The sequence below is a fragment of the Alosa pseudoharengus genome, unplaced genomic scaffold (genome assembly GCF_046254945.1).
Source record: "Alosa pseudoharengus isolate Yale_2024_CS ecotype anadromous, Long Island Sound unplaced genomic scaffold, YU_APseudo_1.1 YU_APseudo_1.1_scf_2, whole genome shotgun sequence".
NCBI classification, from domain to species: Eukaryota; Metazoa; Chordata; class Actinopteri; order Clupeiformes; family Clupeidae; genus Alosa; species Alosa pseudoharengus.
The window spans coordinates 57,145,196-57,170,842 of record NW_027468663.1 but is presented as its reverse complement, the minus strand read 5'-3'; the positions used below and the strand labels follow the sequence as shown (position 1 = coordinate 57,170,842).

The window sequence follows — 25,647 nt, the reverse complement described above, 5'->3', positions numbered from 1 at the left end:
AAAACTGTTTCAAAATAAAAGTCCTCACTACAATATTTCACTGTTAAACAATTTAACCCTTTAAACTACTGACCTTTTTAACTGTTCAGCCATTGTAACTGTTACTTGTCATCAACTATGACTCCTACCCACTGTAGCTAGTTAGCATGGTTAGCATGTTAGCATGCTAGCACGCTAGCATGTTAGCATGCTAATTAGCATTTTTAGCAAAACTGCTAAAAATGATTAGCTAAGTTAGCTAAGTCACATGGTTAGCATAGTTAGCATGCTAACATGTTAGCATGCTAATTAGCATTTTTAGCAAAACTGCTAAAAATGATTAGCTAAGTTAGCTAAGTCACATGGTTAGCATAGTTAGCATGCTAGCATGTTAGCATGCTAGTTAGCATTTTTTTCAAAACTGCTAAAAATGATTAACTAAGTTAGCTAAGTCACATGGTTAGCATAGTTAGCATGCTAATATGTTAGCATGCTAGTTAACATTTTTTGCAAAACTGCTAAAAATGATTAGCAAAGTTAGCTAAGTAACATGGTTAGCATGTTAGCATTTTAGTTAGCATTGTTAGCATAACTACTAAAAATGATTAGCTAGGTTAGCTAAGTCACATGGTTAGCATAGTTAGCATTTTAACATTGTTAGCCTGCTAGTTAGCATAGTAATTTGGTTAGCATTATTATCTTTGTTAACATAGTTAACATAACTGCTAGCAAACATTGGAGCCATTCCAACTGTTAGTTATCGTCAAGTATCTCCCTAAATAATTTAACCATTTCAATTATCAACCTATTTAACTGTTCAGTCATTCCAACTATATTAAACCTTATCTACCAAGCAAATAATTTAACCATATGAACGCATCATATTTTTGCATTTTCATGCACTGTATTTCCTTCAGGAAATGCTTTTCTAGTTTCTACATCTGTTTTTTGGTTAAATAAAACTTCACTTGACTTAAGAATTAAATTTATTTTACATTTGCTGTAAAATGCTTTTATTTGCAGGAACACTCAATGCTGTGACCTACTATCCTGAGAAGATTTTGAGTGGAGCAGTCAATGGGATCAAATATGTAGGGAGTGTGGCTTATGTGCCAAGCATCCTTGCCGCCCCTAAAGGTATGATAGATAGATAGATAGATAGATAGATACTTACTTTATTGATCCCCAAGGGGAAATTCAATATCTCACAGTTCTAGAAAATGTGCACATTAAAATACTATTCAGGTTTTAATGCAACTAAACTCATTAAGGGCAAAATAAGTTTGATATAAACAAATTCCTACTACTGCACTCTAATGCTGTGTCTTATCATGGGTCTTGCTATTTTGTCTTTAGAGTGGGTATCATATCCAATGGATGCCATCACATACGCAACTGAAGGAATCACAAACTTGAACAAAAATGTCTTTGGCTCCGTGTCAAATATGTTCAAGGGCAGTGAGGATGGTGAAGGTACACTCTTGCTTGCCTCAAGAAAATAGTTTTTTCTTTAGAGCTAGCCTACATTAGTATTCATACTGTTTCAGCGATATTTGGACTATGACACTGCATTATCAAATTTTACTTTATAACGCTCAGGCCCAGTCTACACCAGGCACGTAACAGAAGTGCTCTGTTCACGGAGCGTAAAAATATACTTTCAGGACACTGGCCTATTTTTTTATAATGTGCCGCTTGCACGTCTGGTGTAGCCAGTTCCATTTATTATAATGGAAGCTAATTGTTGCAGCAGACGCTCTGCGAAGGGAACGCCTCAGTTACGTGACTGGCGTAGCCTCCCTGTCAGTCACCGATAACAACACTGCTGTTCTGTAAACTCAGTTCACCTTTTCTGGTAATTTTAGAAGTAAGCTTTGATCCCATGAAAGTTGTGAGTGATGCAGTCGAGGAGATCAACGATAGGAGGAACACCTTTTTGTCATATCTGTCCAACGTACTGATGCAGGACGAAGGTGACAGAGATACTGATGTTTCACCATTGATATTATTCCCCCTACTAATAGCACCGACCACTGTGTGAGACATTTGAAAGTAGTGTGTTTCGTTCTTATTGATTTCTGTGAAGGCTAAACGTTTGAGTTACAAATACAAATCTTCTCCCATTTGGTGTAGATGAGACACCATCAATGACAAGGAGGAAAGGTATGTACTCACATTTTCAGAAATTAAACAGATATTCAAACAGATATTAAGTCCTATCCGTAATACTTATTACAAGTTTGACTGAAAGTTGTTGGGTTTATATTCAGCCTGGTTTATAATCTTGTTCATCATTCACAGGTGAATTTTTGCCTCCAATGGAAAAAGGTTTGTTTGTACCTACACACATCATGTAAAATATATATAGTATATAAACATAAAATATGTTATTTTAATGCTATTTTAAGATGAGACCATACTTTCCACTAACACATAACCACATATTATTTTTTTTATGTGGCCAGCTCTAATAGATCTGAAAAATTAAAAATTTCACATACTAAACAACTGACAAAATAATACTCAACTCACTCATACCCTGACCAACTGGCAAGCAACAAATGCACGTGCCAACAAATACACTCATATCTATTGTGACTATGGATTACTTATGACTGAAATGAAAATATGCTTATATGTTCAGTGTTTTTCACTGTTTGTCTCATCCTAAGTGAATGTTTAAAGCAAAAACAAAAACTTTGTTTTCTGTATTGAGATTTTGCATTCACTGAATTGTCAGCTCATGTTTGCTCATGTGTGCTCCGTTTGTGTCCGGCGCTGTCCTGTCCTACCGTGTGCAAGACTATATAAATAACGGATGTGTATTCTTTAAGATGTGCGAAGCATGCGGTCTTTCTGAAATAAAAGGTAGTTTTGCAAGTGCATTTCTCTCCAGTTCGTATGCATTCATTCACATCTCACTTCTGCCCACTGCCCTCTGGCCACTCAGTGTAACAGACCCCGAATGACCTGGGATGCTAATGATGCATGTTATTACAACAGATTGTAAAATATACATACTGTAAGTGTATGAACTGATTTTACTAAAGTAAAGGTAGTTCAACGAGTTTGAACGATTTCAAATATTTTTTTTCACTGCTGTAACACATTTCTAGAGTAATTAATCTGTCTAAAAGGTATGTGAGGATAAAATATAATAGTTACAAATGTAACAACAAAACAATATTTAGCCCATTGTATGAATGCAGCATGCTCCTTTCTGGATTCACTGGAATGGGTTCTGTTTAAACTCGGACGCCTTTACATTTCCTAAATATCTCACCATGGCTGAATTCACTCATGATGTTTGTAACTTAGATCACTTGTGACGTGTGCATTATACACACTTGTAAAGTATGCATTATATCATATGTTACTTTAATGGGTTTGAGGTTGGTAACGAAACAGATAAAAACAGTTGCAGAAATTATGAGAACACAAGAAGAGGAGGTTGAGAAGATGAAAATTAAGCTAGCCACATGGTCACTATACCTCCTGGAAGATGAAGAACCAGTGGACGACCATGTTGAGAAACAGGAGGTTGTTCTCCAGGAGGAATCTGATGTCATCACGGAACCGACACCAGACAGTGATGCTCCAGATGAAGATTCTGACACTGAGGAATCACCTGTCACTGGCAGCGCTGATGCAGTATCCAAAGATGAAGAAATGACCGAGACAGAGGACACAACTCAAGAGAGTCAAGATGATGATGATGATGATGATGGTGGAGAAAGTGATGAGGAAGATAGCACAGATGAACAAGCCACTGAGGAAAAAGACATTGATGAGGCTGTGGATGATACAGGTGTGGCTGATGAAGCTGTTATTGATTACAGTGACACTGATGGACATGATATTGAGGAAGAGGAAGACTCTGATGATTCCAAGGAAGTTATGGACAGTGAGTTCAGTGAAGAAGTTAGTTTAGACACAGATACAGCAGAGTCTGAAGAGGATGATGATTCTCAAATCAGTGAAGATGAAGCTGAGCTATCTGCTGATGCTGAAAATAAGCCTGACACAGCTGTCTCTCAACCAACGGATGATTCTCAGACAACTGAAGTTGAGGAAGAAATTGAGCTTACTTTTGATACTGAACCTGTTTCTCAACCTGTTGACTCTGAGACAACTGAGGTTGAAGAGGATATTGAACTTATTTTTGATGCAATTGATGAAATTGACACTGCTGCACCAGAGCTAGTTGACTATGATCATTTAGCCATATCAGAGGACGAGGAAGAAACTGAACATACTTTAGACAAACTTGAGCAAGAAGAAACACTCGACTCTATCACTAGCTGGTCTGACACTGATGCCAGTGATTCAGGCATATCTCACGATGATAATGATTCTGAAGATGATGTTGAAGATCTGGTAACCCCTGACATTTCTTTACCTGAACTTGTAGAGGATGAGTCTAACTTAACTGAGGATGGAAATGAAAATCTGGATGATTACAAAGAACTAGAACCTACAGAGCTTGAATTGACTCTGTCTGACCTTGTTGACAAATATTATGATTATGATGAGGACACTATCTGGTCTGACACTGATGCCAGTGATTCAGACATATATGATAATGATAATGACTCTGAAGATGATGTTGAAGATCTGGTAACCCATAACATTACTGTACCTGAACTTGTAGAGGATGAGTCTAACATAAGATTGGATGAAGATGACATTCTGGATGATTACAAGCAAGCTACTGAATCTGAATTGACTCTGTCTGACCTTGTTGACAAATATTCTGATTATGATAAGGACCATATCTGGTCTGACACTGATGCCAGTGGTTCAGACATATCTGATGATGATGACATTTCTTTACCTGAACTTGTAGAGGATGAGTCTAACTTAACTGAGGATGGAGATGAAATTCTGGATGGTTACGAAGAACTAGAACCTACAGAGCTTGAATTGACTCAGTCTGACCTTGTTGGCAAATATTCTGATGATGATGATGATGACACTGAGATCACTGTGGGGGATTCAGAATATCCACATCTTGTACTTGAAATTGCTCTACCTGAGCTACAAGAGAGTGATTCAGGCTTACCTGACGAAGATCACCCTACTCTAGACGGCACAGAACAGACAAAAAAATCAGTCACTGACGGTGCTGACAATCACATCACTGACGATTCTGACAACCTAACTGAGGCAGGTGTTATTCCAGCTGAGGAGGCCTCTATCCCGGACCAAGCTGACGATGATGAAAACAACAATAACAGCGAAGTCAGGAGGGGCAGAAGTACGCACCTGACACGCCACAGACTTCACTATGAGCCTGAGGAGACAAGCCAAGGCTTTCAAAAAGGTATCAATGTCATTTACATCAGGTATGATCCCTTGAGGGAGAGGAATGATTACTAAGCAGCTTCAAATAGAATAACACATTAATATCACATTCTTTTCATCCCTTATTATACACTAGATTTGCTAATTGCTTGCTTATTGTTATACTCTTCTGTAGATGCATATGTTGTAAAACAAAATGTCATCAATATACATCAGCCTTTTGCTTTAAACCTGTCATTAATCTCTATCATTATGGGTTAACACTAGATATGCTGAGGCGTTGTAACCTTCCTATTCTACTGGCATTGTCAAAGTAACAGATAATTACCAAACTTACTGAACTTCTGTAAAAGCAAACATATACTGAAGTCAGTATAAAGTTGTCTATGTATCCTACAAAGGGAAAATAATGCATCCAGATAGATAGATAGATAGATACTTTATTGATCCCCAAGGGATACTTTATGGATTGGATTTCCTGGATTGATTATTTAACGGAGTCTCTGTACATTGAGATGGTAAATGCTATGCAGTGCCCATGTACAGTAATTGAAATGGTGCATGCAGCCTGCATCATGTAATGTGCTAGATTCCTGGTAAGACTGACTTCTGTCGTACTTGATATACACTATATCAAGTTCCTAGTGATGAGCGGTTAGCAATTAAATTCATGTACAGCTATGCCAATACTATGCAGCAATGGAGGGCTGTTGGTTCAGCTACCCAGTGCTACCCAGTGCTACCCAGTGCTGCCCATGAAAGACCACATGTTCATGGTAATACAACGCCCACTGTTAAAATTGCTGTCCTCAAAATTCCACAATATCAATGCCAATTGGGTGAACAACTGGATTACTCAATATATTCCTATGTAAAATAGGAAAATAAGGTTCTGGAAAATAAGTTCCAACGAGGGTGAACGGGGTGCGTCGAGGTCTTGCTTCGCCCTGAAGGGACTTATTTTCCCGATAATGACTGGTGTTCCAAAAAATTTTAATATACGGCTACTTGCCAAAACTCCACATGATATGTCTCTTTACATTTATTTGTTAACGTTTCGTCATAGCTTATGCTGAGAAACAAATAGTTAGCAACACACGCTGAACTTGAATCAAACATTCTTTAGAACACAGTTGATCAACCGTCTGCTTTCACTTTTGAGTGAAGTTCCATTGCAAGAAGTGACCGGACTACTTGCGGTGTGATATGCAAGAAGTGACCGGACTACTTGCGGTGTGATATGCAAGAAGTGACCGGACTTCTTGCGGTGTGATATGAAAGACGTAAACCAGAAGCACAAAACCCGTTGCCATTGGCAGCGGTAACATTAATTTATTTTACCGTAGAACGTTGGAAAATCCCATTCAAGTCAATGGAGCGTTCTACTAGCATTGTGAAGAGCCGTAAAATAAAACTAGTTAACTGTGCTGACAATCATAGGACCTTTTTAAAACAGTCTAATTGTACACAGTATGGGTGGTTGCTTGTTGAGTTACTAACTGAGTCTGTGTCAACCTAACACCTGTCTTGTGAGCTTCTCTGCCTCGGTCTGGCTCTACATGAGCTCATTAATGAACGTTTCTTTTAGTTCTTGAACAAGAAAAGCTATCCAAGCAACAGAAGACAAGAGAAGAAGTATACAAAGTTATTCAAGGTACATTAGTGGTTTGTCTTATAAACACAAACTGGGAATAAAGAGTTAGTGTAATTCCTCTCACAAGCACGTCTGTTTCAACAGAGCTGAGAGCCTCCAAGGCAGAAAAACAGGCAGTTATGTTAAAACTTGAAGCCAGGCAGGAGGAGAAGAAGAGCAAAGAAGGTAAGAAAAGGAGTGGAAAATGGCGTCATAAAGCCATAGTTCTGTAATACAGTTAACATAGTATATCCTTTAGTAGGAATAACTTTAAAGATGAACTGAACTGAAAGAATCAACATTGATAATGTGTTGATTATGACAATTAAAAATAAATGACACTAAAAAAATAATTTAAAAAAATCAATACGTAGCCTTTTTTAAGCAACACCAAAATTGCGTTTGTTAGTATTAGAACGCTGCCAGGTTCAATGACGTCACTGGCATGGTAGGACCTGAGAAGTTCTATAGGCAACAGCTGCAGCATATTATGTATACACGAAAATTTGTAATTTTAATGGCATGGGTTACAAATTTGAGCCTGTGAGGGACAGGCCTGTAGTGTCTTGACTACCACTAGATGGGTTTCAGGCTCCAGCTCAACCTTCAGTAGGATCATTTGGGTGAAAATGACTGTGTGGGCGCTGCCGGAGCATGGACACTGGAATCTATCTGTTGCAAAGCAGTGGCGAAACGTAGGGAAAATGTTCAAGGAAGCCAAAGTGACGGGAAAAATGTGTTTATTTATGTATGTGTTTATTTCGGGGGTTATACATTTTGTGCAATGTACAACATAGATACATTTTGTGCGGCACAACATAGGCTACTGTAGACCTAGCCTAGGTCATGTAGAAAACTGGACGAGGGGCGCTTGAGACAGCAACACGCACGCTGTCTCTCTGTCTCCCTCCATCCCTCACACACATACATTGCCTACTGTACATCCTCCACACAACTGCATACTCACTCACCACCACTACATTAGGCCTATGCGAAGGCTATGTGCATATACAAATAAGCTATATAACACGCATTGTCACGTCAATGTAGGCTAACGCAGTATGGACTACTGGCACTAGTAACAGCAACTCACACGGGCTCTCTCTCTCCCTCCCTTGAAACTGTTAAAAACTTCGTTACCCCAAGTTGACCCCAGATACACGGAGGATACACGAGTTTGCCGTTTATTTTAGGCTAACGTTAGTGGAGAGTTTGCAGATTTTTACCTTGTGGATGTTGATATTGCAGTCTCTTGGATAGCAGTACTGCGAGTTAAACTCCCTCGCATCAACAATCTGTCCTGAGACGGTGAACAACTGGCTTCAGGGTGAGTAGAAAGGGACATTGGATTCTGTTTACAGACCCGCTGTGGTTTAGTTACCAGCTAGTAAAAGCATTATTATCGATCTGTGATATCGTCGGAGTCATGGTTTATACTCTCTATGGTCGGAGTGCTAGCTTGTGGAGTTTGACATAAGAGTGTTTCCAAGGTGTTAGCTGCTAGCCCTTTCCTAGGTTGGATCGTATGGTAGCCTATCTAACACTGGACCTCACCTGAGGCTACTTCGAGATATTATTCCAAAGGGGACAGATAGGCTACTGCACTTAAAACTTTAAACGATTGAACGAACCTTCCCAGACTTTGTAATTGCGACCAGTGACTGCATTGAATGAACGAAGCCGAAGTTGAAACTTAGGCTCATATGGCACATAGACTGTGGGCTCGCCTTTCTATGAATTGAAAAAGACTACAAGCTGTTCCACCGAGTTTGCGATAAAGTAAGCAAGAAAAGGGTTTTTTAAGTCAGGATATGGCAAGTCAATGGCATTTATTCGTCCAAAGTTACAGACCAGTTTCCATAGTGCACATCTTATCAATAGTTTGAATGTCGTGTGTGTTTCTGCTCATTGACAAAATAGCGTTCAGTATGATTCATGCCAAATTAATTTCCCCTGTTAAAGTGTTCGCCTTTGTTTCACTAGTTTGGTTTCATTTTGTATGAGATTTTGTGATGTAGGCTAGCCTATGATAAATGGCTTATGGCCAATATGTAACTCAGCTAGGCCTAATGTTAGTTTCCTCAGCCATGTCAGCTAGCCTCAGACTCATTATCTGCTATGGCTGCTAGTGCTAGTGCAGAGTAGCTTACCATGCCAGTGACGTAGCCGATTGTTGAAATCCAACATGGCGGCGCCCGTGTAACAACAACACCACTTTTAACGTACAATTTTATCCCTTTTAATAAATTCAGCCATTTTAATCATTGTACCAATGAGAAGAAATAAAATACATCTGTTATATCACCTTTACTTCAAATTCCAGTTCAGTTCATCTTTAACTTACTAATGTCAACCATAACTTTGTAAACTCTTACCCTCAATACATTCTCATCCTCCATGAACATCATATTTCTAATATAACAATATCAGCAATAATTCCATATTTTGCTTACCTTATGCCCTTTTAAGCATACTAAACTGCAGTCATAGCTTAAAGAAGATAACACTAACTGTATTACCAGACATTACTAGTATCAACAACGCACATGCAGACCTATCACTCATACAGGTACACAGGCCAAACTTGACAGCTACGCTACACACTTACAGAAACAATCAAATGTATGAAATTATATCTGCTATATATCTGCTTATAGCCTACAGTAGTGCTAACTGTGGACACAAGCTAATTAGTGCAATCAAATTGTGCAGCCCTCATTGACATTCCAAGTAGTGTCATATCAAAGCTGATGAATATAGTTGTTATTCTATTAAGCACAGAGTAGCACTGACATAATTAAGTCCCAGGGTGACATGGGAAACTGAGAAACTGAAAACATGGAGCTGGAGTTCAGCTAAAACCTATGATAACAACATGCACACTCACACACACACACACACTCAAACACACACACACACACACACACACACACATGGCTATTACTCATAGCTCATTACTCATAGCTACAACAATCAGTAACACTCAAAACATCAGCACTTATATAAAAACAACAACAAGAACAACAACATATGATAACTAAATATACAATACTCTTATTATCTATTCCTGCAAGAGGAGGCCTGAAACAAAGATGTTTACTCTATACTGAGATATAACAAATTAAGCTTGATTCTTTACATCTTGGCATTACTACTTGATGATTATAGTTCCTGGATATTTTCAAATAGCACCGATCATAAGCAAAATGGAAGAGCTTGTATATCTTGAGAGGTACATCTGGCTAGCATTTTTAATTGACAGCAGAAAAAAAAGTAGGTGATGACAGCCCTTTGGTCGAGTCAATGTTAACAAACCTGAAAGCTCACTGAAGTGTCAAAATTGACAGTGTGTATGCCTGTCTATTCAAACTAAATTGCGTGCTAAGAAACTATGAAACCGGCACATTGGTGGTGTTCTATCACTGATGACATTACATTAGTGAAGGGAAAATATCAACACACACAAGGAAAATATAATATCAAGTTTACTCAACACGGATCTTGATATCTATTGAAAACTTATGTTTACATACGACAGAAGACACTGTCAAAGCTGAGAAACTGCCTAAAATGGAGGCAAAACCTGGACCACTGGAGGAAAAGTGGCTGAAGAGGGAGCTAAAGGCTTTAGACGAGATGAAACCTGGGGGTACACCAAACTTGAAAGCTACGCTACACACTTACAAAAACAATCAAATCAAAGATTTAATGGACTTGTACTCTGCACAATGACAATAAAGTTGAATCTAATTTAATCTAAGTATAGAGGAGGTAGATGCAAGAGAGAATAGCTTTCACAAAATAAAAATAAATAAGCCCCAGACATTCTACATAATACAATGGTATCCGTCCACCAGAGGATGACTCAGACGATACAGCTGAAAAAACTGAATGCCTCCAATGATATTCTACAGTAGTTAGGTTTATTAATGCTGTTATGCATTCAATGCTTGTGAATAGTGAGGAAAAGGATAAATACAACTGGCTAAAAATGGTTTACAATGGAAATGAGAAAACTAGGAGTTCACTCTTGAGGCCTATGTTCATAAACAGAGGAGACTGAGAAAGAGGCTGTAAAGGAGGTAGCAGCTGAACCAGAACAGGCTGAAGTGACTGGAGACAAAGATGATGGAGTGACTCCAGTTACCAGCAAACGCTGGAAAAAAGTGGAGTTTTTACAAGAGCTGAAGCCTGAAGGTAACAAGAAAAAAACCCTACAACTTTACTTCAGGGTTACTTGAATGAGAGAAAAAGAAAATGATACCTAATAGGTACTTTCAGCGTCTTTACCAAGATCAACAATAGTTGATTGATACACTTAACAATAGTGTTCTAACTTTATTTAATTGCTGATTTAATTGTAATTCAATGGTATCTCTGTCAGAGGATGACACACATCTACTGTATCCACAGGTTAAAAAACAACTGAATGTATCCAATGATATTATAATATACTATTTAGGTAAATGCTGGTCTTTGACAAACAATATATAAAAGTGAAACTAATTATTAAAATAGCAACTGATTAAAATTAGTTTAGAAAATTGGAAAAAGTTGTGTTACCCTTGAGACCTGTTCACAAACAGAGGGGACTGTCACTGCTGAGAAAGAGGCTGTAAAGGAGGTAGCAGCTGAACCAGAACAGGCTGAAGTGACTGAAGACAAAGATGATGGAGTGACTCCTGTTACCAGCAAACACTGGAAAAAAGTGGAGTTTTTACAAGAGCTGAAGCCTGAAGGTAACAAGAAAAACAAAACTCTTCTAAACCTACCACTTCACTCCAGGGTTGGTTGCAGAAAAAGAGAAACAAAGTTATTCCTAATCGGAAGATTCCGCATCTTTACTATGATCAAAAATATTTGATTGGTACTCTTAACAAGTGGCAAATCTTTACTAAATCGCAGATTCAATCGTAATCCAATGGTAAGTCTACCAGAGGTTATCACTACGACAATTATAAAAAAAATTCTGCTGGACATAAAAGGAACTGAACGCACCCAATGATGCTCTATAATATTTATGCACATGAATGTTGCTCTTTGATCGGGAATATGTAAGAATGAGGAAAATACCAACTACAAGTGGCCAAAATTTGTTTCCAAAAATGGAAAACAAGATATTTACTCTTGAGGCCTATGTTCACCAACAGAGGAGACTGTCCCTGCTGAGAAAGAGGCTGTAAAGGAGGTAGCAGCTGAACCAGAACAGGCTGAAGTGACTGGAGACAAAGATGATGGAGTGACTCCAGTTACCAGCAAACGCTGGAAAAAAGTGCAAGAGCTGAAGCCTGAAGGTAACAAGGAAAATCAAAAAAGTCTGCCAAACCTACAATTTCCCTTTTCAGTTACCTGAAGGGAAAAAATATACCTAGGTACTTTCAGTATAACAGCTATCATAAATACTCTTTTGTACTCATATCCTTTAACGAAAAAGGTCCCCAACAAAATGTGTTCTTTTCATAATGATTTCAAAAGATTAAGGAATCTTTACAGTTGAATCCAATACTTGCTAATAGAAACAACAGCCATAGCTGTTATTAGTAGGAGAAGAAGGGACAGTAGTCAGTGAAGTAACAGAGGCTGTCTGAAATGAGTTTACACTGGAAACTGGAAAAAAAAAAGATTTGTTTTACACTTGAAGCCTACAGTATATATGTTCATAAACAGAGGAGACTGTCCCTGCTGAGAAAGAGGCTGTAAAGGAGGTAGCAGCTGAACCAGAACAGGCTGAAGTGACTGGAGACAAAGATGATGGAGTGACTCCAGTTACCAGCAAACGCTGGAAAAAAGTGGAGTTTTTACAAGAGCTGAAGCCTGAAGGTAACAAGAAAAACCCCTCCTTCAAATGTACAACTTTACTTCAGGGTTTCCTGAAAGGGGAAAAAAAGGAAATATATATACATAGAAAGTATTTTCAGTGTTGTTACCATGATCAAAATATTGTAAAGATTATCTTGAGGAAACAGTGCCAAATCTTTACTTAGTCTCTGAATTCAACATCTCTGATTAATGATTTTGTGCGGATATTTTGCTGCACCTTTTTAATACATTGTAAAAAAGTGGTAAAACCCTTCACTAAAGGATAGAGCAAGTAGACACAAAAAAGTATACCCTTTAAAAATAATTGGTACCAGTAAGTCAATGGTATCTGTCCACCAGATGATAAAACTGAGATGATTATACAAAGCTATCTGCTGGGCATAAAAATAACTGAATTCATCCAATGATATTCCACAAGGTACATGAATGCTGGTCTTATAATAGTGAGGAAAACTACAAGTGGTTAAAAATGAGTTTACATTGGAAATGAGAAAACTAGGAGTTCACTCTTGAGGCCTATGTTCATAAACAGAGGAGACTGAGAAAGAGGCTGTAAAGGAGGCAGAAGCCGAACCAGAACAGGCTGAAGTGACTGGAGACAAAGATGATGGAGTGACTCCAGTTACCAGCAAACACTGGAAAAAAGTGGAGTTTTTACAAGAGCTGAAGCCTGAAGGTAACAAGAAAAACAAAACTCTTCTAAACCTACCACTTCACTCCAGGGTTGGTTGTAGAAAAAGAGAAACAAAGTTATTCCTAATCGGATTATTCCGCATCTTTACTAAGATCAAAAATATTTAATTGATACTTCTAACAAGTGGCATATCTTTACTGAATCGCCGATTCAATCGTAATCCAATGGTACAGTAAGTCTACCAGAGGTTATGACTACGACAATTATACAATTTTTTCTGTTGGATATAAAAAGAACTGAACGCACCCAATGATGCTCTATAATATTTATGCACATGAATGTTGCTCTTTGATCGGGAATATGTAAGAATGAGGAAAATACCAACTACAAGTGGCCAAAATTTGTTTCCGAAAATGGAAAACAAGATTTTTACTCTTGAGGCCTATGTTCACCAACAGAGGAGACTGTCACTGCTAAGAAAGAGGCTGTAAAGGAGGTAGCAGCTGAACCAGAACAGGCTGAAGTGACTGGAGACAAAGATGATGGAGTGACTCCAGTTACCAGCAAACGCTGGAAAAAAGTGCAAGAGCTGAAGCCTGAAGGTAACAAGGAAAATCAAAAAAGTCTGCCAAACCTACAATTTCCCTTTTCAGTTACCTGAAGGGAAAAAATATACCTAGGTACTTTCAGTATAACAGCTATCATAAATACTCTTTTGTACTCATATCCTTTAACGGAAAAGGTCCCCAACAAAATGTGTTCTTTTCATAATGATTTCAAAAGATTAAGGAATCTTTACAGTTGAATCCAATACTTGCTAATAGAAACAACAGCCATAGCTGTTATTAGTAGGAGAAGAAGGGACAGTAGTCAGTGAAGTAACAGAGGCTGTCTGAAATGAGTTTACACTGGAAACTGGAAAAAAAAAAGATTTGTTTTACACTTGAAGCCTACAGTATATATGTTCATAAACAGAGGAGACTGTCCCTGCTGAGAAAGAGGCTGTAAAGGAGGTAGCAGCTGAACCAGAACAGGCCGAAGTGACTGGAGACAAAGATGATGGAGTGACTCCAGTTACCAGCAAACGCTGGAAAAAAGTGGAATCTTTACAAGAGCTGAAGCCTGAAGGTAACAAGGAAAAACCCTCCTTCAAATGTACAAATTTATTTCAGGGTTTCCTGAAAGGGGAAAAAAAGAAATATATATACATAGAAAGTATTTTCAGTGTTGTTACCATGATCAAAATATTGTAATGATTATCTTGAGGAAACAGTGCCAAATCTTTACTTAGTCTCTGAATTCAACATCTCTGATTAATGATTTTGTGCGGATATGTGGCTGCACCTTTTTAATACATTGTAAAAAAGTGGTAAAACCCTTCACTAAAGGATAGAGCAAGTAGACACAAAAAAGTATACCCTTTAAAAATAATTAGGTACCAGTAAGTCAATGGTATCTGTCCAACAGATGATAAAGCTGAGATGATTATACAAAGCTATCTGCTGGGCATAAAAATAACTGAATTCATCCAATGATATTCCACAAGGTACATGAATGCTGGTCTTTCATATAATAGTGAGGAAAACTACAAGTGGCTAAAAATGGTTTACAATGGAAATGAGAAAACTAGGAGTTCACTCTTGAGGCCTATGTTCATAAACAGAGGAGACTGAGAAAGAGGCTGTAAAGGAGGTAGCAGCTGAACCAGAACAGGCTGAAGTGACTGGAGACAAATATGATGGAGTGACTCCAGTTACCAGCAAACGCTGGAAAAAAGTGGAGTTTTTACAAGAGCTGAAGCCTGAAGGTAACAAGGAAAAAAATCTCTGTCAAACGTACAACTTTACTTTAGGGTTACTTAAATGGAAAAATGGTGGTGGATCTCGTCACAGAGTAACATACAGTATAGGGTAGATATGCATATATGCACAAAAGGTCTTTATCACATCTTCACAGCTTCAATTAGAAACTAAACCTTGCATGCATGCTAACTAATTACAATGATACATTAATTGCATACAAATGCTAATCTACTGTTTTCATTCATTCATGTTAAAATATGAAGCAAAACGTTCACATTTCAATGCAACTTGATGGCTTGTTTAATGCTGCCAAGAAAAAAGATGTCCTCCAACATGTGTATATGTTCTGTGTTACTTCATATTTCATTAAATCTAGAGTCTGCACCTCCACCTGTACCTGTGAAGGAAAAAGATGAACCAAAACCTGCACCCATAAAGGTGCAAGCTAAGCCAAAATCTGATAAAGAGAAACCTAAAGTAGAGCCCCTTATGGAAAAGGCCAAGTCAGAACCTGAAAAGGTCAAAGCCAAGCCGGAATCCATAAAGGAGAAAGTCAAACCAGAACCTATTCACCATAAGGAAGAAGCTAAGGTAGAACCCAAGAAAGAAAAACCTAGGCCAGAATCTCCAAAGGCCAAGGCTAAACTTGAGCCCACAGCAGAGAAGGCAAAGCCAGAACCGAAAAAGGAGAAAGCTAAGCCTGAAACTGTAAAGGAGAAAGCTGAGCCTAAGCCCAAAAAGGAAAAGCCTACGCCTGAACCTGAAAAGGAAAAGGCTAAGAAAAAAGCTGTAAAAGAAACGGCAAAACCAGAACCCACAAAGGAGGAGGTTAAGCCAGAAGTAATAAAGGAGAGTGTTGCAACATCGGAAGAAAAGGCTAAGAAAGAAGCTGTGAAGGAGAAAACTGAGCCTGAACCAGCAAAGGAGAAAGCTAAAATAGAACCCAAAGCAGTAAAAGAGAAGACTAAGCCCGAACCAGCAAAAGGAAAGGACAAGCCAGAGCCTGTGAAGGAGAAGGCTAAGCCCAAATCCCCCACTGTAAAGGAGAAGCCATCACCAAAAACCATAAAAGAGAAGGCTACACCAAAGCCTGCCCCTGAGAAAGAGGAAGCCAAGAAAGAACCTGCAAAGGAAAAGGCTGAGCTTGAACCTGCAAAAGAAAAAGTGAAGCCAGAACCTTCTAAGGAGAAAGCTAAACCAGAACCTGCAAAGGAGATGATTAAACCTGTAGAGGAAAAAGACAAGCCAGAACCAACTAAGGAGAAAGAAAAGCCAGAGACTAAAGCTTTAAAGGAGAAACTCACACCAGAGCCTGTAAAGAAGGAAAAAGTTCAAAAAGAACCTGCTAAAGAGAAGAGTAAGCCAGAGACTGTAAAGGAGAAATCTAAGCCTGAAGCTGACAAGGAGGCCAAGCTTGAACCTTCGAAGGAAAAGGTGAAGGCAGAACCTTTGAAGGAAAAGGCTAAGCCCAAACCTGTCAAGGAAAAGGCTAAACCAGCACCTCCTGAAGAACAAGCTAAACCAGAACCTGGACCTGTAAAGGAGAAGCCTAAACCTGAAGCTGCCCCTGTAAAGGAGAAGATTAAGCCAGAACCTGTGAAGGAGGACATTAAGGCTGTACCTTTGAAAGAGAAAGCCAAGGCAGAGCCCATTAAGGAAACAGTTAAGCCAGAACCAACTAAAGAAAAAGTTAAGCCTGAACATCCTAAGGAAAAAGCTAAGGAGGAGATTAAGGAAGTATCCATGAAAGATAAACCTAAGCCTGAACCAACAAAAATAAAGACTAAGCCAGAACCTGTGAAGGAGAAGGCTAAGCCTGAACCAGCAAAGCAAAAAGCTAAACCAGCTCCTGTGAAGGAGAAAGTTAAGCCAGAACCTGTGAAGGAGAAAGTTAAGCCAGAACCTGTGAAGGACAAGGCTAAGGCCGAACCAGCAAAGGAAAAGGCTGAACTAGAACCTGTAAAGGAGAAGGCTAAACCAGAACCTCTGAAGGAGAAAGTTAAGCCAGAACCTGTGAAGGAGAAAGCTAAACCTGAAACTGTGAAGGACAAGGCAAAACTTGAACCTGTAAAGGAAAAGGCTAAACCAGAACCTGTGAAAGAGAAAACTAAACCTGAACCTGTAAAGGACAAGGCAAAACTTGAACCTGTAAAGGAGAAGGCTAAAGCAGAACCTGTGAAGGAGAAAGTTAAGCCAGAACCTGTGAAGGAGAAGGCTAAACCTGAACCTGTGAAGGACAAGGCTAAACTTGAACCTGTGAAGGAGAAGGCTAAAGCAGAACCCACACCTGTAAAGGTGAGGGCAAAGCCAGAACCTGTGAAGGAGAAGGTTCAACCAGAACCTGTGAAGGAGAAGGCTAAACCACAAACTGTGAAGGCTAAACCTGAACCAGAAAAGGAAAAGGCTAAGATGGAACCTGTGAAGGAGAAAGCTAAGCCACAACATGTGAAGGAAAAGGCTACACCAGAAGATGTGAAGGATAAGGCTAAACCAGAACCCACACCTGTAAAGGAGAAGGCTAAGCCCAGAGCTGTGAAGGAAAAGGCTAAACCAGAACCTGTGAAGGAAAAGACTAAACCAGAACCTACACCCACAAAGGAGAAGACTAAGCCTGAACCTGTCAAGCAAAAGGCTAAGTCAGAACTTGTGAAGGAGAAATCTAAGGCAGAACCTGTAAAAGCTAAGCCAGAACCTGTGAAGGAAAAGGCTAAACCAGAACCCAAACCTGCAAAAGAGAAAGCTAAGCTTGAACCTGTGAAGGAGAAAGCCAAACCAGAACCTGTAAAAGCTAAGCCTGAACCTGTCAAGGAGAAAGCTAAACCTGAACCTGTGAAGGACAAAGCAAAACTTGAAGCCGTAAAGGAGAAGGCTAAACCAGAACCTGTGAAGGAGAAAGCTAAGCCAGCCAAAAAAGTGAAAGGTAAGACCTAAAATAGTATCACTATTTAACTAAATGTTATATTAAATAGAACTGTGCTTTACAGTTAAGCAAACCCATCTGCTCTGAATGTCCCCACACCATCACTTATGTCACTGAAGGGGTTGTGAAAAGACTGGATGCAACTTAATGCATGTTTCACCAAATAATCTGGATAAATCCCATGTCTTTGAAATGACAGCAGCACGAAAGGAGCAAAAGGAAAGACCTGTAGTGTTCTTGAGTTCTGTAGCCCAACTGCTAGAGAACCGCTGTCTGCCAACAGAGACTTTACAGATTGTCTCATTGTCTCTGTAATGTAGAGCCTGAGGAACCAACGGAAAAGGCCAAAGCAGTTCCTGCTGTAAAAGGTAAGAATGTAATTTACGAGATGACAACTGAATTCAGGCTCAGTTCGTAGGGCCTATAAATACATTTAAAAAAAAAGTTGGATATGACTTGCATAGCTCCAAATTTACTGACAATTTAGATTGTCAAAGAGAAAGTTTTTTTCAAATCTGTCAAAACTAGACCTATAACAACTCTCAAGTTGTTTAAATATTATTTCGATTCATTGAACATTTCTCAGCTGGTATGAAAGGTAGATAAAAGGAGAGTCAACACCAGAACTGATACAACACTGGATGTTATCTTTCAATTTAGCACCTGATGTTCCAAAAGAAAAAGCCAAACCTGAAAAGAAAGGTACAGTAAGCTAAGCTTGAGTTATTTTGCCCAGTAGAACTGATGTCATACAAAACAGCTGGCTCCAAACATGCTATAGTATAGCCATTTGTCTCTGTGTCAAATGAAATGCGGCCTTAGGTGTGAATTGACTTCTGCATTTATCGTTTAGAGCCCAAGGTCCCAGAGAAGGAAACCAAACCAGCAAAGAAAAGTAACTCAGTTCTGCTTGTAGTCAGCAGTGCCCCTGTGTGCTTTTATGCTACATGCTAATTGAGTCATATAGAGAAAAACACAGTTATTTGGCTTGTTTGCAGTGAATACTGTAAAGCAAAGGTAACTGTCCTTTTATTAAGGCGAAGACAAAGAAGCTCTGTGATCCATCATTGTTCAAGTGCTTTGCTTATGGTTTAAAAGCATACAAGGTGTTCATTAATATGTCTTAATCAAGGAAATCTAATAAGTTGATCAATCTCACAATGCATATATTGTGATTGCATATTATATCTACTTTCACATTTTGCTATGCTAAGCCATTCTGCAATGTGTTTACAGCATTTACTGAAAAATGATTTCATTTTTACTTTTTTTTTTAAAAACAAGCTGGAATTTCCTGTGTGCTCATGAATTAGCCAAGCTAAACTTCAAAGCTACTAGCACATTAAGCATGCTGGATTCTTTAAGTGCATTGAGAAGCAATTACTAGTTATCACCTTTTTTCAATTAATAAATAAATGTATTTCACTTGACCAGAACTTGAGGCACCGAAGGAGAAGGCCAAGCCAACGCCAGCAGTAAAAGGTATGAATTTGTGTTACATGTCATCACAATCTCAATAATGCATAGTTATAGTAATAATGCATGCTTATTAACTATTAATACATAAATGTATTATAAACGTTTTTTATGATATACTTTTTTTTAATCTTTGTTTAGAACCCAAGGTTCCAGAGGTCAAGGCCAAACCAGGCAAGAAAGGTATGGTATGAGCAATAATCAACGCCTCAAAAACGAAAGTCTGTTTGACCATTTAGTTTAGCTCATTTCTAACAAATGACTTATCAGTTTTCACATACTTTAGTCCCAGTACCAGGTTCCAAGGGGAAAAGCCATACCAACTAATAAAAGTATTAAAAATATTTGTGTTTTTTTCTCAATGGACAAGAACATTTGAGTTGAACCTTGAGTGATATGCTTGCACTTTCACTTTACTGCAGGAAATACTTGAGAGCAAAATACACAGAAAAGGCTGCTAATCCTATTGGCACTGCTTAATTTTGCTATGCTGTGGTGCAGTCAGTGAAAAGTTGTTGATATTTGAGCTAAACAGCAAATATTCACAATAGCAACAATGGCAAAAATGGCTTTGCATGATGATTGAGAAACTCGCCATTAAATTATTCTTCCTAAACATCAATAAATCAATATGCTACATCAACAAGCAATCAACAAGGAGTACAGTAATTTCCTGTGTATTAGCCACATTGTGTATAAGCCGCAGGACAGTGTTTTATGCAAGTTAAATGAGAAAAACTATATCAATACCATATTAACTGCCCCCGTGTATTAACCTCATAGCTGAAGAAATTTTGCAAAATCAATGTATAAGCCCCAGCTAATAGTTGGGAAATTACGGTATGTTAAAAAGGGCAGCTCAGCTATCATAATTTTTTGTACTCCATTAGTATATTCAGAAAAAATGTCATGGAATTTGCACTGACAATGGTTTCTCACCTGCTCTAGAAGCTGAGGTTCCTAAAGAGAAAGCTAAGCCAACAGCGCCTGTGAAAGGTAGGAACTATGTTGGTGTCAACATTATGTTTTATATTAATTGTTTTCTATAATATTTACATGTACATTTTTAAAATAAATCAATTGTCTAACTTATGCTAAAAAGACAACCATACTGCAAACATTCCAGTCACTTATGATATGGTAAGACTTGAGTGATGCTTTTTCCTACTTTGGCTATTTCAGAACCAAAGGGAAAACCACAAACGCTGCCAAAAATAGGTGATTTTTGTGTTTGAAATATGTGAATATGTTCTAAGGTCTCTTTGTGTCCTAAATTGTAAAAACTTTAAAATGGTCATTCTATGAATGGGGTGAGGAAATGATGAGATGATGGACTGATAAATTATTTGTTGTGACAGTTCTTCCAGTACCAAAAGCTAGACCAGCACCTGCAACAATAGGTACTCATCTCAAGTCTGTAGCACATTTTCATACAGCTATACCAGTCTGAATGATGTTTTCTTATAACTTGCTTCCTACATCTTTGAAGCTATACATATTTAATAATATATTAATATCTTAGATGCTGTCTTACTGTATTCTACACCTATTTACTATGCACTCCTTTCCACTATAGAATCTCTGAAAAACATCACAAAAACAATTCCAGTAAAGAAAGGTAATGTCCACACCATACCTGCTACCTCAGGTCTAATGCAATTTGACATCAAAAAAGCTGAACATTACTATATTTAGACCACATAATATATTTCTGACTTGTACTGAATCAGTTTACATCTCTTGACTTTTAACATATACAGGAACTAGATGTACCGCATAGCGGTACAAAATATGTGACCGCCGCTCAGTCCTGTACATCCATTCTGCGAAAATAAATCATATTAATGAATTTGTCTCCATCTTCTACTCCATCCCCCACTCTTGAAACTTTTGTGTAAGCTTGTTTGGAATGTGTGTTTGCACACATTCCGCACACAAAGTAGCCTACTGGCGCTGCAAAGGTGAATAGATTTGTTTCTGGGCCAAACAATTTGTAGCATTGTTATAAAACCTTTAAAATCTCTAAACAATCACAAGTAGGGCAGTTCATCACAGTCCATCCATTGCAACTGGACTGATGAAAGGTACAGCTGTAGGCTACATTGTATTTGGGAAAAGCAGAAGGTAGCAGCATAATGTATTTATTTATTTATTTATTAAATAAAACAATCCCTGTCAGTTTCATGCAGTTTTCAACAGCTATCAAGAAGAGAGGTCATGTCATGGATTTTTGTGAATATTTCTTCTTCTACATATGCATAAGTTTAGTCATCTAGTTCAAATGATATTCTACGGAGCCCTCCGGGTGACATGGGGAAAAAAAACATGGGTTAAAAAAAAAAAAAAAAGTAATGGGGGAAAAAAACATGAAGAAGAAAAAAAAAAAAACGATGCACTTTTGCATCCCGCAAAACCCCGCAAAACTTTTGCGAGATCTCGCAAAACTTTTTTTATACTTTTGGAACTTGCTGGGCTTCCTACTTGACCCCAATAGGCCCACAAACCACTACCGCCATATGGCAATCGTATCATGATACTATGTTGCTCTATCACTGTTGCGTGTTGTGGGTTTTCTGGACACATTACATAGGCCTATGACACGGGAGGGTGACTGTTAACAAACTATAAGCTATATAAGGTAGGCCCTATGCTAGGCCTATTACACAACACAACACAAATTGTAACTAGGCTATGCTGGCGACCCAAATAAAATCTCCTTTGGAACCAATGGCTTACACCTTACAGTATCAAGCTGCCACCTCTTGGCGAAAAGTTAATAGTTTTGCATATCAGTAGTAATACATTTCACGTAGCTGTGTGAATCACGGAAAGGGCGAATTAAGTGGACACTTCTAAGTGGAACCCAACCCACTGTACAGTAGCTCAAGGTCTGTGGCTAAAGCAGCCATAATGAAAGCGTCATCATTGTTTGGATACTTCACACACACGTGTTTTTTAATCGCATAGACTACAACTACCAAGCTGGAATCAAAGCACATCGACTCCCCTCTCACACCCTAAACACACACTTCGAACAAACAAAAAGCGCCTCAGTCTCACGGAATAGCCATAGGCAAAACTGTATCTGACCCTTGTAACGTTGGTACTAAATCATCCATCGCAAAGAATGATTTTTGTAGCACGTGCAACAAATATGTGTAGGTACAGCCCTGCCCTGAATATATGGAGTGGGATAGCTGTCAAAATATTCGTGTCCATAGATTTGATACACGTGCGTATTTGTCTGTAGTTGTGCATAAAATAATTATTTGTGAATTCTCGAATGAGTCCAGTCGTGCATAAAATATATTGTGTGTATTTTATCCATCAAATTTAACCCAAAAACAATCATGAACATTTTGCACAACATCTACATCAAATATCCAAGTGAGTTTTAAATGTGAGTGCTACCCAAAAACGGTTTAGTACAATACTGAATCGGAGGAAAACGCACTAAGATCTTTCCAAATGACTGATGTTTTCATGGTTAGCCTAACGTTACCAAAGAAGGAAAGCAATCTTGCAACTAGCATAGTGTCGCCTGCCCCCGAACTCCATACGTTTTCTGTTTGTAATGCCAAATCATGTTGATTTGATGGCCACCATGGCTGCCCTAACGTTAGTAGTTAAAGCGAATAATTTTTCAATAGTGCCATTTAGTTGATGGAGATAATTATTCTGGCGACTACCGAAGTTCCTAGCATACACTTACTTTACAGTTGCTTCTACGTCAAATATTTGGTGCCATGTCTTAACACACCAATAGATAGCGTTAAAGTATCGCCATGCAAGACTAGACAACAGCATGCTAGTCATTGTGGCAACTGGCAAGATTTAAGATTAATACTGTTAAACAAAACTTACCGCGATATGTTTGTTCGGAACAAAATCCTTTCGGTTGATGTTCACAATCCACTTCTGACAAACAGCTCGGTCTTCGGCTCGCCCTGGGTATCTGTGTAGTGCTTATGTATGGTGTTACACAGGGGCAGGCTGTGTAATAACGGCGGGGGAACTTATATATTTTTGTTCCATATCTGTATTTTCCCACTGCTGTTGTAACAGCCGAACACACAACAGGTTCTTCCCGACATCGTAAGACAATAAACAAAGGGGGGAAAAGACGATTTGTTCAACTCCACAGGTAGCTATCAGCTATCACAAACGTTAGCGCCGACGTGCCTAACCCGCAGTAATGGCACTGCCCCCGCCGGATTCGTCTCAGCGCATGCGCAGTCTTGATCTCGATCTATGTTTCTTTTCTCAACAAGTAATGCCTGTGAATGCGGCGATGACGTATTTTGACAGTTGAGTCACTTGTGCGAAGTCGTACTCGTACCAAAGAAAGCCTAACTGTAAAGTTTGATTTCGTACTTGTAATTTTGAATTCATATTTTTTTCCCATCCGTATTCTGATGGATAAAATACACACAATATATTTTATGCACGACTGGACTCATTCGAGAATTCACAAATAATTATTTTATGCACAACTACAGACAAATACGCACGTGTATCAAATCTATGGACACGAATATTTTGACAGCTATCCCACTCCATATGAATACATCTCAACGTGCGCTCTAAAACATCTGGTTTAAATGGAGATGTAGATCATCACAGGTGCGTTAATAAATCTACATTGCAGCGGCGAGTTGACACAAATTATTCACTTTGACGAATTTATGTAGTTTCAGTTACTTTACTTTGAGCCATGCTCTTCCTTACTTGAATCACCTTTGAAAATAGAGGATTGAAGTAGCCTATATGGGTGTTTGGGAATGAACGTTGACTCAGATGCTTTTTGAGACCTTGAGCAGAAATGTCCCAGCCCGGTGTTTAGGATGCATCATAGACAGGTTATCTTTCAGGTAGCCTATATATTTTCCATTAAAAAACCATCACGTAGCGAACGTGTTGTGGCTAACTCACTTAGCTCCTGTTAGTAGCCTAGGTTATGGTCATAAGCAAATGAGATGACAGTCGAAAGATACAATTAATGCTGTTATCGATTTGCTTGGTAGCCTATAAAGTTTTTTTAGGGTTTTCTACAAATACATCAATAAACAAATTGGCCTCCATCACTCAACCATGCTAACGGTAACATTATTTTACCTACGTTCTGCAATTGATAGGATTAATGTAGCCTACCTGCAGTAAAAAACAAGCATGTCCGATAAACATTCTCAGATTTATTTCGGCTTCAAGAGGAAATGGGAATTACATGTCATGCAGAAATCATCCTACCCTTAGACGTTCTCTGCGGTAAACTACTGTAGCCTACAGTCTTGTCCTTGTAGGAAGCGTAGTGTCTTTCCAACCCACTTTAGATTAACTTCCAACAAAATTACGTCTCACTGCAACGATACGCCATCTAGTGGACAAACGACTACTTATCGCCAATACTGGAAATGCAGCCATGATGATGATGATGAATATTTATTTTGGCTTTCTTTTAATCCTACTGAATTTGTAATTATGTATCGGCCGTTCTAATACCGATAGTATGTGGGTGCCTGTGTGTGTGTGTGCATGTGTATATGTGTGCACCACCATCTACAGGCCAATGAGTGTACAGTCACTAAATGTACACATAACCCCCCCATGGATGAAATTCTACGAAACTTGGCATACCCCCAGAGAATGTCAGGTTAATCATACACATACAATTTGGTGCAGTTCTGAACGTCTTTACTGAAGAGAGGGGCGATTAAAGCAGAATGATATTGCATTTTCATTTTTTACCGGGGGGGGTGCAAATCACAAATGAGTGATTATGGGCTAGGTTGATGTGGGCCCTTGAGACCAACATACCATAAAAATGTCTTCATCCTCAGTGCCACGGTTCAGGTAGTTATTTAGGAAAAACTGCATTTTTTGGGTTTCGGGGGGCCCAGCGCGGAGGGGGAGTGGCCCCCGGGGACCAAACGAAATTTTTCCGTAAAAGTCTAGTGGGACTACATACCCACAAAATTTCATGTGCCCCGGTGTTTCGGTGCCCCGGGTATCGTTGACCAAAATTTCAGGAAGTAGATGACGGGAAAAAAAAAAAAAAAAAGCTTCGCTAGCGGCGGTCATA

At 38.7% G+C, this 25,647-nt stretch overlaps 1 protein-coding gene and 1 long non-coding RNA gene across 2 annotated transcripts in view; both read left to right on the top strand.

Annotated features, from left to right (window-relative positions):
* LOC143133598 (uncharacterized) overlaps positions 1 to 25,647 on the top strand; it is a 50,226-nt gene that overhangs the window by 6,475 nt on the left and 18,104 nt on the right. Inside the window, exons 7-16 of the mRNA XM_076293347.1 lie at positions 1,003 to 1,116; positions 1,336 to 1,452; positions 1,845 to 1,952; positions 2,113 to 2,142; positions 2,281 to 2,307; positions 6,872 to 6,937; positions 7,022 to 7,102; positions 15,549 to 18,092; positions 18,413 to 18,460; positions 18,753 to 18,794. Coding sequence (XP_076149462.1) covers positions 1,003 to 1,116; positions 1,336 to 1,452; positions 1,845 to 1,952; positions 2,113 to 2,142; positions 2,281 to 2,307; positions 6,872 to 6,937; positions 7,022 to 7,102; positions 15,549 to 18,092; positions 18,413 to 18,460; positions 18,753 to 18,794 — 3,177 coding nt within the window. The remainder of the gene's footprint in view (positions 1 to 1,002; positions 1,117 to 1,335; positions 1,453 to 1,844; positions 1,953 to 2,112; positions 2,143 to 2,280; positions 2,308 to 6,871; positions 6,938 to 7,021; positions 7,103 to 15,548; positions 18,093 to 18,412; positions 18,461 to 18,752; positions 18,795 to 25,647) is intronic.
* Positions 18,823 to 20,560, top strand: LOC143134901 (uncharacterized). Its single transcript, XR_012988729.1, has 3 exons — positions 18,823 to 19,574; positions 19,710 to 19,751; positions 20,517 to 20,560. It is a non-coding gene; the product is annotated as an uncharacterized LOC143134901 (long non-coding RNA).